We start from the raw sequence: 17,158 nt of genomic DNA, 5'->3' as shown, positions 1-17,158 counted from the left end.
ACCCGTTATCTCTTGTCCTGCCCTCAAGTGCTTTGGAGACTAGGTCAACTTCCTCTTCTCTGTGACAGTCTCTCAAGTACTAGAAGACTGCTATCATATCACCCCTAATCATTCCCTTTGTTAGATTAGACCTATCTAGTTCCCTTCAATTGTTCATTGTGTAATATAGCCTTCATATCCCTTATCATCCTTGTTGCTCTTCTCTGCACACTTTCTAAGATCTCAACATATTTTTGTATCTGGTGACCAAAACTGGATGCACGATTCTCAGTGTGTTGTCAGCAGTCTAGTATAAATAAGTATAATTTAGGGGCTTGATATTCTTTTCAAGTCCATCTTTTAGAAAACTTTTCAAGTTATCTGAATATATATCTCCATATAGAAGTATCAACTCATAATCATTCGATCTGTCCTCAAAAAAAATATTTTTTAAAAAATAAGAATCATATATTGATTATATTGACTATATTAATGCTGCAACATATTTCCAATAAATTTATTGCCATAGTAATTAAAAGAATATGATCAACTGTATTTCATCACATGATGAATTTACTGCTACTTGAATAACCACTATTTTTAAGAGATAGATACCCGTGTTTCCCCGAAAATAAGACACCCCCCTTTTTGCTACCAAAAAAGATACTCTTATTTTCGGGGGGAATGGGGATGTCATCCACTGACTCACCTTATGTGTACGTCGCCCCCGGTCTCCTTTTCACTGTCAGAGGTCTGCAGGAAATTCTTCTGCAGCTGGCAAGGCTTTGCTGAAAGCCTCTGAAGCTGATAACAGAGCTCTGGATCAATTCGGAGCTCTGTTATCAGCTGCAGAGGCCTTCAGGAAAGCCTTACCAGCTGCTGAAAAAATGGATCAGCAAGGTAGGTGTCAGGATGTGCGAGGCCTGCCTGCAACTGTCGAAAGGTAAGTAGTAGGGCAGCTTCAGCTGCCTATCCCGATCCTAGCTTTTTATTCATGTACCCTGGAGTGGGTCAGGTCTTAATTAGGGCTTATTTTGGGAGTTAAGGCTTATGTTGGGCACAAGTGTAAAAATCAAGCTAGGACTTACTTTTGGGATAGCTCGTATTTTCGGAAAAACATAGTAGATATAGAGTTAATACAAACCTCTTTCTCTTTCTGCAGTCCTTGCGTTTCCTTTTTAAGACTGTCCATAACTTCTTTTAGTTTTTCTTCTGCTTTTTCTTTTTCTTTTTCTAGAATTTCTCTCTTAGCTGTTGCTTCAATAATTGCAGATTCACTGCTAGCAGGTACAGTTCTGAAGTCTTCTATCTACAAGAAATCTAACATTACTTTTTCAATGGAACAATTCTCCACTTTTAAAAAAGTTTTATGAAAATGTATGATCAGATTCTTCAGAATCACCCAAACCTATTCTGGAAGATTAAGAGACACTTGGAAAATGTAAAGTATTATTAGGAGAATAAATCCTTACAAGCAAGTAGAAGCCTATTTATACAACTTTGGCTATTGCTCATTAGTTGTCTTTATCAAAAGACATGTGTAGTATCTGAAGATCAGATGAATTTGTACACATTATAATTTATGCAACAATATTAACACATCCTATTAATGAATACGTATACGATAATCTTTGCACAATGCATCCTAAAACAGACAGGCATTCTATGCTGTTATACTTCTTTCCTCAAGACATTTTGTCTATATACTTACAGTACTAAACCTTTGTGTTCATCTATACCCTCCTTTGCCCAAATGCTGCATTATATTGCAACATTTTTTAAATCAAGGTATGCAAAATCAGCTTAACTTAAAGAATGCATAAAGTCCACTGGAGTTGAAAATTCCAGAGTTTAGACATTTTATTCACGAATTTGTGACTTTTCAGTGTCCCCAGTCACATGTTCTCCAATGTGCCCTGCCAGTTTCCTATAAGCAAAATCAAATGGGGAAGCCTGCCTGTGATCATTTAAATGTTGACTCATTATGAAAGTTTGTTTGCCACTACAATTATCTTTGATAGTCTTCTTAGATTATCACATACTGCCCAGCATTGAGTAAAACACATATGATCAGCCTAAAATTTAATATTTATTTTAGTCATATAAGACTGCATTATCATTCTTTCAAGGGCTAACCCAATGAGTAACAGGATTATCTAGTTCATAATACTTGACTCATTCAGAATCACATTACTTCATTAATAATTGGTTTTCCAGAAATAATAGTCTAAACATTTTACAGTCACTTTGCATTAATGCAGATGTATACCCATGTTTTTGTAGCAAAACCTACAGTATATGTATGCTATATAAATATTTATATAAATGTAAATATAAAACCTAACCAAAACAATAACTATATAGAAGCCATAAGTGAACCCTCTTTTCAATGAACTATCCCATGGAAGAAATGTCTGCTTAAGAATTCCTCTTAAACACAAATGACATCTAAGTAATTGTGTCATTTGCATAATGACATCACACAAATGGTTACAAATGTCAACTAATGACTTAATTTGAATGATGTCATTGTGCAAATGAAGCATGTCATTACACAAATCACTTTAGATATTTGGTTCCAGTGTGCATGCAATCTAGTGCAGTGAGATTAGGTTAATAGAGATGTCATAGTAATTACTTTATATTAATATGTTTCCTAAAGGAAATAAACGGAATCACTGAACACAGATAATACCCAAAAAATTAAACTGTTCTTGGCCTATGATATGGAGGAATCTTCTCAGGGGAATAATCCAGATTTTGCAACTTCTTATTCCAGGAAGGTTGTTTTGTTCGGAGTTGGGGTTTTTTGGTCACTTTAAGATACTAATGTGAAAATAGCTACTTAATTTGGCTAGCTGGGTCAATGTATTATATCCATCTGAATTGATACTTGGCTACAAAATAGATTCATTATTTAGTATCTTTCTTAACTACTGTCAGTGGTTTGGAATAATATAAGGCAGATAGAAGATAGATATGCATAGATTGAGACTGAAAATAAAATATAAAGGAGATACAGAGTATTACTTAACGTGGAATAGATTTTATGAATGGTTAGAGATAAGAGGTAGAAATTAGATGAAGAAAGAGTATTGCTATGTATAAATTTAACATAAACAGGGTTTATAACTAAGTATGCTAATATAATCAATAGAATTATAAATAAACAACGTAATTGTAAGTTTGGTTAAAATCATTCTGTCATACCACTTTTTTCTCTTTTCTTTTGTAAAGTGTTTTGACTGGACAATACACTGTATTCAAAATGTTTATATATAAATTAAAAAAACTTTGTGAGTCACATTTTTAATTATGTGTGTATGTGTGTGTGTATGTGTATGTATATGTTTATGCATACATATACATATATATATACATATACATACATATACACACATACATACATATATACACACACACATACATACACACACACATACATACATACACACACACACAGACATACACGTTCAGCAGTTTGGATATAATCCTAAAATGTTATTAAATACTAACGTCAACTTTATTATGAGCAAATATGTATAGAATCTGCCTAAAATCACATGCCTACAGATAAAAAAATAAAGCCTTCTGAAGACTGCTGAGAGTGGGCTACAATAGCAAACTTTTAAATAGAGATCTATCTTTTGTAGTCATAGTTGCACTATGATATGGGAATAAGATTAATTTCCTGATTGAAGAAACTGGGATAGAACTGAACAAAGAGACCAAAAGTTATACAAAGGAATATAGCTATGATCACAAAGCTCTTTCACTCTAGGATCTAACTGCAGCAGCAGCAGAATTCATCTTTCTGGTTCTATATTTTTATATTACACAATGTACAGGCAACTAAATAGATTTGTTACCCTTTGAAAAGCCATAAGGAAGTTGCTGTTATACCTTTTCTTTATCCTTCTGAAGCTGCTTCTCTAGTTTATTTGATTTGCTTTTTGCATGTTTTAGGTTTTCTCTTATTTGAACATCCTCCAAATCCAGCTGGTTAAATTTATTTTTATTTTCTTCAATAAATGCTGTGATTTCATTGAGTTTCCTAAAAAGGATAAATAAAACAACCATTTTATTAGAATAAGCGCATAATCCAGGGATTCCTTTTTGTGTCCACACAGCCCTTTATTGTAATCTTATGGTATATACCCATTAAAAATACAAACACCAAAATGAACACAATGCAATGGAACTTTGAGAAATATCTAAGTTCTTTATGCCTCTCCTGAACTGTCTGTCTGTACCTCCCCAAGGGAGTGGGATACACCCGTTTGGGAAACCCTCGAATGATACAATGAATTTTATTTTATCATTTTTACAAAAGATAAAAAAGTCACACTTGTTACCCATAATGCATCAGAGATGAACAGCATATAGAACAAGTGCAGCACTCCTTGAAATATTGCTAAGTTTTGCCAAACAATAGAATTAATGTTTACTTTTCTACTTCTTTCAGAGCCTCATTCTTATCTCTCATTTCGTCTGCCAGTTTGCTGCTCTTCTCATTAACTTCTTTGGTGTCTTCATGTATTTTTCCTTTCTGTGCTTCTAGATCATATATCTGCTTCTGCAATTCATAACTAAAAAAGAAAAAAAGGAAGACATCTAATATTGGATGAAATTGATCTTATCTAAAGTTATCTGATTGCTCTGACATATTCAATCAAAGCAAACCTTATGTCTATATTAGATTTCATTGCCCAGTTTAAGATTAAATAAAAACAATTCTAATTAAGCAACATAGGTGAACCAGCAATGCCTGAAACTTTAGGACTTTTCAAAGTATTTACTGGAAAAGTGTATATCTTTTTCAAATCCCTAATGAATGTATGTGCCACGCTCCCCCATTCTAGAGATTTTGTGCTAGAGCAACAAAATCATATTATTTTAAATACAAAAGCAATGAGTTAAATCTGTACTGCACTATTTGCAATTAAATTCCATTACTCTGAATGGAAAATATTTATTTATTTATAAATTTTATTTGCTACCAATCACATAACCGACTCCAATCCAATGAGTAATTTACTAATTTTTCCACACTGCTTAGCGAAGTGTAAGTAAGCTCAAATACTGATTCAACCCAATGTATTTGCTAAGGTTGGTGAAGGTGTTAAACAACACATACTTTTAACATTTCAAACAAATCAATACTGAACTATGGGTGTAGTCTAAAAAATTTTTTGAACTCTTTATTTAATCAATTAGTACCAAAACAATACACAGTAAAACATACATAAATTGTAATAATTACAGAAGTGAAACTAACCAAATGTATCAATATTACACTAAAATACAACATCATCACTAGTACTTGGTAGAATAGAAAATAATACAATTTGTATCAGAAGTGTGCAAAGTCTTCCCATCTTGAAACAGCTGTTTGAAATGTTCAAAGCTTTTTCTGAGCTGAGAATATTACAGGGTGTTTCATTCTACATTCTTTCTAATGATCTAATAACACACAGATTTTTTTTAGTACTTTCAAGCTATGGCAACTTGGAGAGATCAGCCAATAAACAGCAAACTTTGATTTCATACCTTTCACCAATAGTTATACTAAGGTAATGACAGGTGAGGAAAAGTCATTTCAGCAAATATTATTGCATGCTTCATTGATAACTTTACTGTTTTTAAATTTGCTACTATAGAATTCATTAGTTGTAATATGTCACAAGTGCCATCTCAATGTATTATGTGCATTATGCAGGTTATAAAATGCAAATTTGAACATTGTGCATTTCATTGCAGCAACTTGCTATTTCAGACTGATAAACTGAAATTTGTCATTTACATTCAGTTTTGCATGAAAGTTCAGAAATCAGAAAGCTACAGAAACTCTTAAGCATGTAACATTAGGAAAAGCCAGTTACAACCAAAGAAATGTGCTTCTGTTATTAATTGCTGAAGTAAATTCAACAATTAAACTCTTTGCCACTTTCATTTCTGATTATCTGTGCAGACAAGCCAAGCAGTAAAGAGTATTTTTCTTTACAGTACTTGTCACTGGAATTTATTGCTTGGATTTCAAAAAGGGTTTTATAATATATATTTTAAACAACCCCTCTAACCAGTATTTTCTCCAGATTGGAAGGTTAGATAGCATATAACACACAGTAGCCTCTTACATCAACTTTTGTGTCTCAAAGATGAAAAACAAAGAAAAAAGAGGCTTATTTCAAGTTTCCCTGTTATATACAACTGAACATTCCACACACTGAGTTTTGTTATGTTGGAATACAATCAACTCAGAAGACTCCACTGAAATATTTCTATTAAAGCTGTCCTATTCTGGGCTCAGTACAATATTTGTGGAACAACTTGCCTCCAGAAGTTGTGAATACTCCAACACTGAGTTTTTAAGAAGGGATTGGACAACCATTTGTCTGAAATAGTACAGGGTTTCCTACCTGAGTAGAGGGTTGGACTAGAACAGGGGTCACCAACCTTTTGGACCTCGGGGACCACCAAACTCATAATTTTAAATCCCGGGGACCACTAATATGAATTTTGACTGACGGTGGCTTGCTGATGGGGGAGATAGAGAGATGGAGAGATCTGATCTAACCTCTCTCCCCCTCTCTCTTCCCCTCTCCCACAGAGGCAGGGGTGGGATTCAAATTTCTTAACAACTAGTTCTTGGTTGGGGCCTAATTTGTGGGTGTGGCGTGGTGGTCATGTGACTGGCTAGGCATGGCTTGTGTGTAAATAATATTTATGTAAATATTGAAATTTTATTAAAAAGGAGCAACTTTTACCCAAAATCAGGCAAAGCAGGGAGGCAGATTGAGTTGCTCAAAGAATCACAGATTCAAAGATCTGTCTTTCTACCATTGGCTAACTGAGTCTGTCACATAAAATTTGCTTGCAAGCAAACTCACAAAATTAACTTACAACAAACCATGTATGTAAATATTGAATTTTTTATAAAAAAAGAGCAACTTTTACCCAAAGCAGGCAAAGCAGGCAGGCAGATTGAGTTGCTCGCTGAATAACAGATTCACTCATAGATCTATCTTTCTGGCATTGGCTACCTGCACTGAATAATAGAAGCTTCAGTTCTAAGGAAGGTTCGGCTGTGCTTAAGCAAAGCTGAAGATCTAAAGATTAGCTAGAAAGCAAGAAATGCAATGATTTCCTGCTTTCTAGCCAATCTAAATCTCCCAGCACAGAACAGCTGATGATCAGGAAAAAAAAGGAAAACAAGCAAATTAGCAGGCAAGTTTGCCAGGTAAGGAGCGAGTGGGCCATGTGGGCGGTGCAGCCTTGTGTTCCTGCGCAGCCTGGCTTAATTGCTTTGGGGGTGCTCTGGGGGTGACATTTCTCTGCAGACCACTAAAATTTTCTCATGGACCACCAGTGGGCAACTACTGGACTAGAAGACCTCCAAGGTTCCTTCCAACTATTCTATTCTATTCCGATATGTTGTAGATTTTACTAGCTATCTAAAGAAACCACTGTAGGAGAATAAATTTTCCACGTTTATTTCCATAAATGTAAACACAACATATATTTGAGTAGATATATGATGCCCATATATACTCATTTGATCCAGCCCATTCGATCTTTTCCAAAATGCTTACTTACATGTAGTATTGATGGATTTTATTTTTTTCTTTAAAGATTTTGTTTTCCAAAGAAAGAAATTCAAGTGCTTTATTCCGTTCTCCTTCCAAGGCATCTTTTTCCTTTTCCACCATTTTAACTCTGTTTAACTAGACAGAACATACAGATTTAAGCTATTTTGCAATGTTGACACCTACTTAATGTGTTTTCACAAATTCACTATATAAAAATCATTTGAGTTTGTATGCAGTAATTTCACAAGCAAGAACATGAAAGCAGATACCGTATTTATCGGCGTATAACACGCACAGGCGTATAACACGCATCTTCATTTTAAGAGGGAAATTTCAGGAAAAAAATTTTTCTTCCTGTGCTGGTGGAGGAGCGAGAGAGCGACTGAGAGAGAGCTGACCCAGAGAGAAGGACAGGCTTCGAGTTGCTTCCTCCCTCCCCTTCTTTCATTTGTGTCCTTGATCCCGATCCCAGCAGCATTCACTGAAGGCTTCTTAACATTATATCGGCGTATAACACGCATACATCATTTGCCCCCTATTTTCAGGGGGAAAAAGTGCGTGTTATACGCCGATAAATACAGTACTTCACTTGTATAGCATTCAGATTGTTGCAACTCAGAACAAAGCAGCAGTATATGACAAACACCATACTCAATAGTTTTATATTTATAATTTTAATTTATATTTATAATTTAAAATTAAAACTAACTCTAGAATAATCTATTAATTTATAGCCTCACCTTCTCACCTCTTTGTTCATTTAATATCTCCACTCTTCGACATAATGTTTGAATAGGCTCTTTCAAGCGTCCTGATCCTATTATATCTTCTAAATATTCAAGCATGCCTTCATCATGCTCATTCTGCCCTTTTGGTTTCATCATTGCTATTTGTTCAACTTCTCCCTATAGGATATCAAATTAAGAGACTCTGTAAGAGCTTTAATCAAAATTGCAAATATAACTAACAGAAAATACTGGTACACCTGCATAAAGGAATCTTAATTTAAAAGATACATAACAGGATGCTAGTACTTATGTTTGCACAAAACATTATGCAATATCTTTTTTCAAGTCATGTGCTTTCCCAAGTTTCTTACACATTTCTGTCGAGGATTCTCAGTTGGTGTGTCTGCATGTGCAATTCAAGCCTCAAATCTAATTTGTTGCCTATCAATGTTAAGCATAGGACAGCAGCTGCAAAAGAAAATCCACTGAAGACCTGTTATAAGGCAGACTAAAAAAAAAGCATTAAATTGAACCCAAAGAGCACCAGCACAGGTATTTCAGCAAAGGGAAAAGTGCCACCTGCAGTTTGCAAGCTATTATCAAGGGCTGCTCCACAAATTCTCTTGCAGCTGTGTAGACAATAGTTTTAAAGGCTCAGACTACATATTTTTAATTAAAAATTAGCAGCTAGCTGTTGCTTCAAGGCAAGTTATGATACAATTATATTGATGACCACAATCCAGTCAGCAATGAAGTACATATTAATTTCATTTGAGGATTGAAGCTTCTGTAAAGATTGTTCTACTATCTTTAAATATCCATCAGTATTGTTTAGAAATTGTATCTTTCTACTGCAATTCCATCAAAATCACAATTACAAAATGAATAAACCAATTTTAAGAAATTTTTATATTTAAATATTATAGTAATATTCTTAATAGGCCATTTTGGTTTAATATGTAAATTCAATAAAGTATCTACCGGTGTACCCATCATTCAAGTAGTCCTTGATTTACTACCACAATTAGGGCTGGAATTTTGGTTATAAGTATTGAACTGAAGATAGCAATCTAAGAATTTGCAGAAATACGTGAGTTCTTTAATGACCCACTAACACATTTGGAATAATAACATTTCTTCCCAGGATGATAAAAAGTATATACAGGAGAGGTGTTAATAAACCATAAAATATATCTCACTTCCCCAGTTGATAATCATCAACAAAAATAGGAAATATTTTAACATTTATATTAAGAGAAACAGAAACAAACTTTCTGATCAGCCGAATGATTCAGACTAACACACTTCATATCTTATTTGCACCTAGAAGAAAATGGATGATGAAATTCTTAGAATTTTTTTCTTTTAAATCTTTCGGTGTCAACAATAGCTATATTTTTCAAGATTCTAGTATATAAACTGCAGATGCTCAAAAAGAATTTTCCATAGTTATTTTAGTATTTGTACAATCCTGTTTCTGACATATATACATACACATATACATACACAAACACAGAGGAAAATTTTTACTTGTATCACATGGAGGGAAGTGTGATGAGTTCCCAAATAATTTTTTTAAAAGTGCTAAATATAGTTGAATATACATATTGGAGGTGAGAAAATTCTGACTGTAGTACAATTCTCATTCAGTAAACTTTTTATGTCTATTTAAATCTATAGATTCTGTATTTTAGTTTGAAGCAAAAATGCTAATTTTACAGAAACAGTAATTGGTATTGTTTTTGAAACAGGAAAAGTTGTTTAAAGTAATATATTCAGATTTTAAAGAAAAACAATTAAATTATCAAAACATTTATGCAACTTGACAAAATATTATTTCCTATTTTTTTATAGGAATAATTTATTTTTTATAATCAGATTATAAAAGAAATGAAATGACATAACTTGCATTTTTAAGTAATTTTACTCTGAAAAAAAGTAACAATGTGATTATCAATTTTTATTGAAAGTGTGAGCAATTTATCTTTACTGGTCATGTTTAAACTGAATAAAGCTTCAGCATGACTTGCAATCTTTGTATGTAATTATTAGAAATAATGGATTCCTAAATTTCCTTTATTGCTCCTGGTTAGAAAAAGCTGCATATGAGCAGCATATGAGTGCATATTGGATAGTCCATACCAAAATTAGCATTTTCCATGTTTTCTCTGTATACAAATTGAAACTGGGATTTTTTGTTTTTGAAATGTTCAAAAACAGTTTTTCCAGGCAGAAATTGTTGAAAGGAGAAAAACAGTAAAAAAGCTGGGCAATCAGTGGCAGTAGAAGTGAAAAGGAAATTAGAAAGATCAGGGGCAAATCGACCAGGATACTTGTGCTCTCATTAATATTCCTACTGCTTGAATCTTTGCAGGAATTTGGTGGCACTCACAGAGATGAGCAAGGCAGTAAGAAGATAAGATACAGGCAGGCTGGTACACAAACTATTCAGAATATACCATAGTGCTCAAAGTTTGCTTTAGATTTAAAATAAAACATATTTTCCATCTTATGCATACCCTTAATATTCCACTGTAGATATATCACATGTACCCATATTTTAAGAATTAGGAAGCCTGCAGAGATATACATCTGGAAACAAAAGTTAAGTAGCAAAAAGCTTTCATTTAACAGGTGGGCTCTGTGGAACTGGCTTAATGAAGCTATACCACATCCTTCAGAAGAGTGCTTTTGAAAAACAAATTTATTGTGGAACGCTACATTTCATCACATTGCATCTTATTTAGAAGTGGTGAATATAAAAATGTTGAATTAAAAAAAATACAGATAAGAGTTATGCATCCAGTAATGGAACTGCAGTTTAGGATAAACACAGCAACCAAGATGGTAAAAAGCCTGGATAGCAAAACTTAGCAAGTTAATCTTGAAAAAGATAAGACCATAGAGAAACATATCTACTTCTCTTCCAATCTGAGGGGCTACCCTGTAGATGCCAGGGTAGAACTGCTCGGTTTTCCAGAAGACAGGATAAAAAATAATGAATTAAAATTACAAAGAGGTACATTTAGATTGGACATCAAGAAAAAAAAAACCTAAGAGCTGTTCAAAAACAGAACAGAATGCCTCAGGAGGTAAATGCTTTTACAGTTCATCCAATGGGGATGCTGTTACAAGCCTACTTGCAGGGGGTTGGAATAGATTATCTGAAAGGCCCCTTCTTATAATTACATTATATGATTCAATGTAATGTTTTATAACTAGGTCCAGATGAATTCACCAACATACATTCTGAAGTATTATTATATAATTATGGCTTAAATACATCTTTGCAAATATAAACAATTAATAAAAGTTTTGTACTGAACATATACATTGAACAGGAATTATTAAAATGACCTGAACGCAATCCAGTCAAAGGTTCTGCATTTGAGAGACCACCAATTTCAATAAATTATCTATGTTCTGGTTGGTTTTAACTGAGAAACCACTTGCTTAATTTGGTTTGAACATACATTATTATACAATATAATATAATCTTACTTCCACATTTAGTAAATACCATTTTAATATTTTTTTTTACCAAAATAGCTCTCTCCTCAAAAAAGCAACACTTTAACACATTATATTTATGACATTTGTAAATTATTTAGCAGAACAGGAACACTAAAACATGCCAACTAAATTTATTGGAAGTTTTTCTATACTTTTAAAGGTTTTATAAAATATTTAAAATATAGTATTTTTTAAGTCTGGCTTCCATTAAACTTAATGTAATCTTGTAAATGTAATATTAAATTTCATTAAGAAGCAAAACAAAATATATAGTTATCTTTAGCATAAAAGCATTAATTTAAATCCTATGATTAATTAACTTAAAATTGAATCACCATTCTCTCCATAAATCATATGACCTAGTACTAGGTAGATAATACAGTACCAAGTCCTGTTGGTCAGCATAAAGGAAGAATAACTGGAAAAAACCTTGTTTCTAATCAAGCATATTATAGGATATTTAGTATAGTACATTTTGGTTGGGATCCAAGAAGTTTTAGATATTGGATAATTTTTTGGCCTTCTCTTGTTGTTCCTCAGACACTACTAAGTGGATAGTCAACAATGTAAATTGCAACCTAAATAAAATTCTGGACATCCTTCCCTCAGGGAAACCTTTTCCTTTTATGTATGGGATATTTTAGACTCTAGCCAAAACCTGTTATGATCTATTAGCCAAAGACCACCAAAGCATAATCAATTCCTGCTCCAAAATACATCCCATGGTTCACCTAGATCCAGCAAATCTATAAATATTATGTATCCTACTTGAGAATGTGATTTTAAATTGTCATGTTTGATTTATTACAGTGCAATTATAGTCAATCAAAGCAGTTCCTGACATCTCTTATCAGCCAGGAGGACTAAGCAGTTGATAATTTTATTTCAGAAACTCCTTAGGCCAATCCCCAAGCAAAAATATTACATGGTATTTCATTCCATTTCTCACTATTATTCCAATCTCTTCAGCATCCCCCAAAACTTGAACCACATTCTGAGGGCACTCTAAATTATAATATTAAACTTACAACAAGATTGTAATAAAGTTGTAACAAGGAACTTATCCCTGTCATATTCTAAAAATATGGATTTATCGAAGAAAAAGTATGTGACAGTATAAATATACAATTTCAACTTTTATAAATCAGTTTAAATGCATATTTCTTATATAGTATTATTAGTACAAATAGAAACTTCTTACATTTTTGTCCATTTTCTAATAAAAGTAATCCCAAAGAACACTGCAAGAGGACTATAGTCTTAAATCTTTGATTTAAAATAAAGCCACCTGCTTTTAAATGTTCTCTTATTAGGATACAGTGTTTCAGAGAATCAACCAAATTCAGTCTTAAGAGCCTGGATGCTCAGATGTTGCTAAAAGACTTTAAAATCTAAAATTATAAATTATATTGACTTTCAAATTATGCATAAGCATCAAAAATAATTTCTTACAAAGATATTGCTTATTAGAAATTGTTCCTGTTATCAAGAGTCACAAAGGTTGGCTGTACTCCAACTCTACACATTGTATTCATATAAAAAGCTGCATACAACTTAACCTGAAGTTACTTCATTTTTAAAATTGTGCTTTACAATTTTTATCTCTCATAGGAAAAATTTTATGCGCTCAATTGAGAATATCTTCTTTCAAAATTAATCCTCTAAATTCTAAATTATTAATCCTCTAAATTATGGATATTAAGTTATACCTGTTTTTTATTTCAGAATAAATTAGGAACAATGTATTATTAACTCATAATTTAATATGTTATTAAATTACTAATATTAATAACTGAGTATTATTTAGCAATATATTGCACATATTACAAAACATATTTTATAAAGTAAAATTGTAGAGAGTTGTGTGTTTATTTATGTGAATGAGTAGGCCTGAGTAAAGGATACACAACTATTGATATCATTACTCTTCTTTTTAACAATAAATTCAGTGATTTACATTTATTAGTTTTAGAATCTAATTTAGATGCTATGCTTGTATTTGGTAAAAAGGGAAAGCGTTAATAAAAAAGGAAAACTTAAACCAAATATTCTATGCACACCTGCATGATCCTATTCCTTAAGAATTAAGGGATGGTATTGTACAAGTAACATAACTTAAAGTAGCTATAAAACAAATATGGCATCACCTGGGTCACCTATGATATATAAGGACTTTTTAGCTAATCCTCACTAACTCCTAATGTTAGAACTGCTCAGGTTCTGAGTATAGGGACAGACTTGACTTCTTTATTGCAAACTTTACAATATTTCTCAATTTGCTTCTGTATAAAAAACTCAAAATCTTCTAAATACAATTTTAGTTATTTTAAAAGTATTCCATAAGCTTTTAATAAAATACCATTTGTAATTTTAGGGAAATGCTCTTTGTCATTATTTATTCAATTAATTTAATCCCTGCTTATTACTTTAAAATTTATAATGTAGAAAAAAACTAAGTTTGACACAATTCATTCCTTGGTGATTACTGTAGGGATTTAGCCATCGTCATGAAACAGAAAGTAGAAATTAGTAAATATCAAGTTACATTAACTTTTTTCTATGAAAGAAAATTTAAGCAATATGACTGGTCACATTTGCTATTAAATCCTGTGTCCTCAATTAATATTTTAGGCCTTACACTCTTCTGTCCAAAATCAGGATTAACTATTTGCATAAGGTTACAGAATTGAATGAAAATTTTGTATTTCTAATCTACTAATACAAAAAAAAGACACAAAGAATAGTAAAACGTATTTCATTCGTCATAAATTCTGTACTAAAAATTACAGACATTGTCATGACATGTAATAGGACACAAACAATGTTGGTTAATCCCTGTCACGCTTAAGCAGCACAATAATATTGGCGTTATTTTTACTACACCAATATTTACGTGCTGCTACAGCGGAACAAGTATAACAATTATTCTATCCAGGTGCTTATTTAACACACAAAATCAATCTAATATCAGAAATTTTTTCAATTGGTTTTCTTCCTTAAAATTCTAAAGCAGCAAATAATGACTTGCACATTTATTATGAAACACAAATCATGATGTGCTGCTATAGTACTCTGAGGCTTCCAGAACAAAACTGCCATAACCCCTAATAAAATGTATCGAGTTATATGAAATAATAAATTATTTTAGAAAGTACCTGTAAAATCAGAAACCTATTATGGTCTAGGTCAATACCATGACTTCGGAGCAAAAGCCCAACATCTTTAAAAGTTGCTTTCTTCCCACTGATATGGTATATTGAAGAATTATCTTTATAGGCTGTTCTGGAAACACAGAAACTGCTGTTGGGAATGACTTCATAATCATCCCCTTCCTGTTTTGAAGGAAAACAAAACCAGAAAAACAAATCTTAGTATTTAGTCATTTCTCTACTCCAGATTTCAGAATTATTTTATTTCACAAATCTTTTATATTCCAGTTCAAAGTATAACTGAAGCTAGAATAAATTTTGCAGTGCATGTACTGCATTAATCATACCAGTATTATTATCATAATGTCTTAGAAAACAAAAGATCCACTTTCAATTGCGAAAACAGTATCAAAAGATTTGAACAATTTAATGTGTAACACACCTTTCTTTCTGAGTAAACATATAATATTGAGTTCAGGGGAAGATTCTAAAATAATTGTATACAGGATTCTTCTCTTCTATATTATGGACCACTTGCATAGTCTTCTCGCTTTAGAATACTTTTAATATGTAATACTGAAAGCCTTAGTACTTGGAACACTTGTGATTGCTTTATAATTACTATGAGGAAACTTGAAAAAAATTGGTTTATGTATAATTTCAAAAACATCAAAATTACACATTTACCATGCTCCTGCTTCAGAAGCATTTTCACAGAGATTTTGATAAAAACCCAAAATTATTTTGTCCTTTTCATTTTTGCGTTACTAATTTTAGGTAAGTTTGCTTTCCCAGATTAATTTCTTAAGGATTTATTTTAATAAAAATATGGTAGATAATGCATTTTAGAAAGCTAGTATTAATATAAATGGAAAATTAGCTATGATCTAATTATGTCTAATATCTAAATAGCCATATATCATGGTTTAAATTATAAGAAAAATATTTTAATTTATATTTAAATTATTACATTAAAAATTGCACTTTGTATATTGCATTCTTATTGTCAGAAAAATACCAACTTTAATATCACTTTTATACAAAATTTAGATATTTTAGTCAGTAATTTGTTATTGGCATGATCTGAGGTTTTTTTTAGGTTTAGACAAGGTGTATTTTTAGTATTTTTTGTAACAGTAAAACATTGAAATAAGTCCCAAATTTAACTTCAAACTAATCCTTGCAAAAGTAAATATCATTAAATATATAATTTGTAAGTTCAAGTAAATTATATAATTTTTTTTAAAAAAGTTAATACTGAATTATACATTTGATCTAAATCCAAATACACACACATACCACACCCTTGAATTATCTAGTTTAAAAAAAAATTATTCAGCAATATTTATACATTTATAGCTAACCAAATGTCTAGAATGCTGCAAATTGTGTACACAGCACTTTCCCCAATTTAACACATTTACACAGAAGAAAATAAATATTAAATATGTCAATATTTTAAAGACAATAATTTGAATAAGAAAAATTCAATATTCCTCAGTGCTTTTTTCTACATAAATTCAATCAGCTGCATAATTAAAAATTCATAGGGCATTAGGTGATTAGCTTATTCAGGTTTAAAAAACATACCTTGTCAATTATCTTTTGAAAATGAACTTCTACAGTGCAGCTCTGGATGTCACTATGTTCATCAGAATTGTGTATCAATACTGAAATTTTTTTGGATCTTATTTTTTGTGCTCGATAGCCAAAAACAAAGAGCATGGAATCAATCACATTAGATTTTCCACTGCCATTTGGTCCAATAATGCATGAAAAACGCTGCATAAAACAAAAAATACATTGCAGCTGAATAGTTACTAGCAATTGACCTCTCTGCCTTTCACAATGATTTATACTTAAACATGGTGTAGGAAAATATGTAGTACAGTACTGGAAAGCTTAGTTTTTATAGCCAAGGATAAAGCATATAAACTACACCCCTTATTCACAAGTTTTTTATTCACAAGTTTTATAAAAAAAAAAAAAAAGCAAACAACAGGCTACAAACAAGTATGTTCATAATTAGCATCAATAAAATGCTTCAAACAGTAAAATATAATTTTATTTAATTACTGATTATTTGTACGTAGTAGAAAAATACTTCGTATACTTTTAGCTTCTTGAACTCCACAACAAGCAACTTTTTGAAAAGTACAAACAATAGTAATTGAGACTTTCATCTGCTCCCCCCCACCTC

At 31.8% G+C, this 17,158-nt stretch overlaps 1 protein-coding gene across 1 annotated transcript in view; it reads right to left on the bottom strand.

Moving 5' to 3' along the window:
* Positions 1-17,158, bottom strand: part of SMC4 (structural maintenance of chromosomes 4) — a 40,491-nt gene that overhangs the window by 20,134 nt on the left and 3,199 nt on the right. Inside the window, exons 4-10 of the mRNA XM_026665768.2 lie at positions 16,549-16,740; positions 14,965-15,141; positions 8,309-8,473; positions 7,576-7,703; positions 4,428-4,568; positions 3,883-4,033; positions 1,124-1,288 (exon numbers count right to left, since the gene is read on the bottom strand). Coding sequence (XP_026521553.2) covers positions 1,124-1,288; positions 3,883-4,033; positions 4,428-4,568; positions 7,576-7,703; positions 8,309-8,473; positions 14,965-15,141; positions 16,549-16,740 — 1,119 coding nt within the window. The remainder of the gene's footprint in view (positions 1-1,123; positions 1,289-3,882; positions 4,034-4,427; positions 4,569-7,575; positions 7,704-8,308; positions 8,474-14,964; positions 15,142-16,548; positions 16,741-17,158) is intronic.

Source organism: Notechis scutatus, chromosome 4 (assembly GCF_049901735.1).
Source record: "Notechis scutatus isolate UNSWTSFEM ecotype Mainland chromosome 4, rNotScu1.2, whole genome shotgun sequence".
Classification (NCBI taxonomy): domain Eukaryota; kingdom Metazoa; phylum Chordata; class Lepidosauria; order Squamata; family Elapidae; genus Notechis; species Notechis scutatus.
This window is presented reverse-complemented; position numbering and strand designations above follow the sequence as displayed.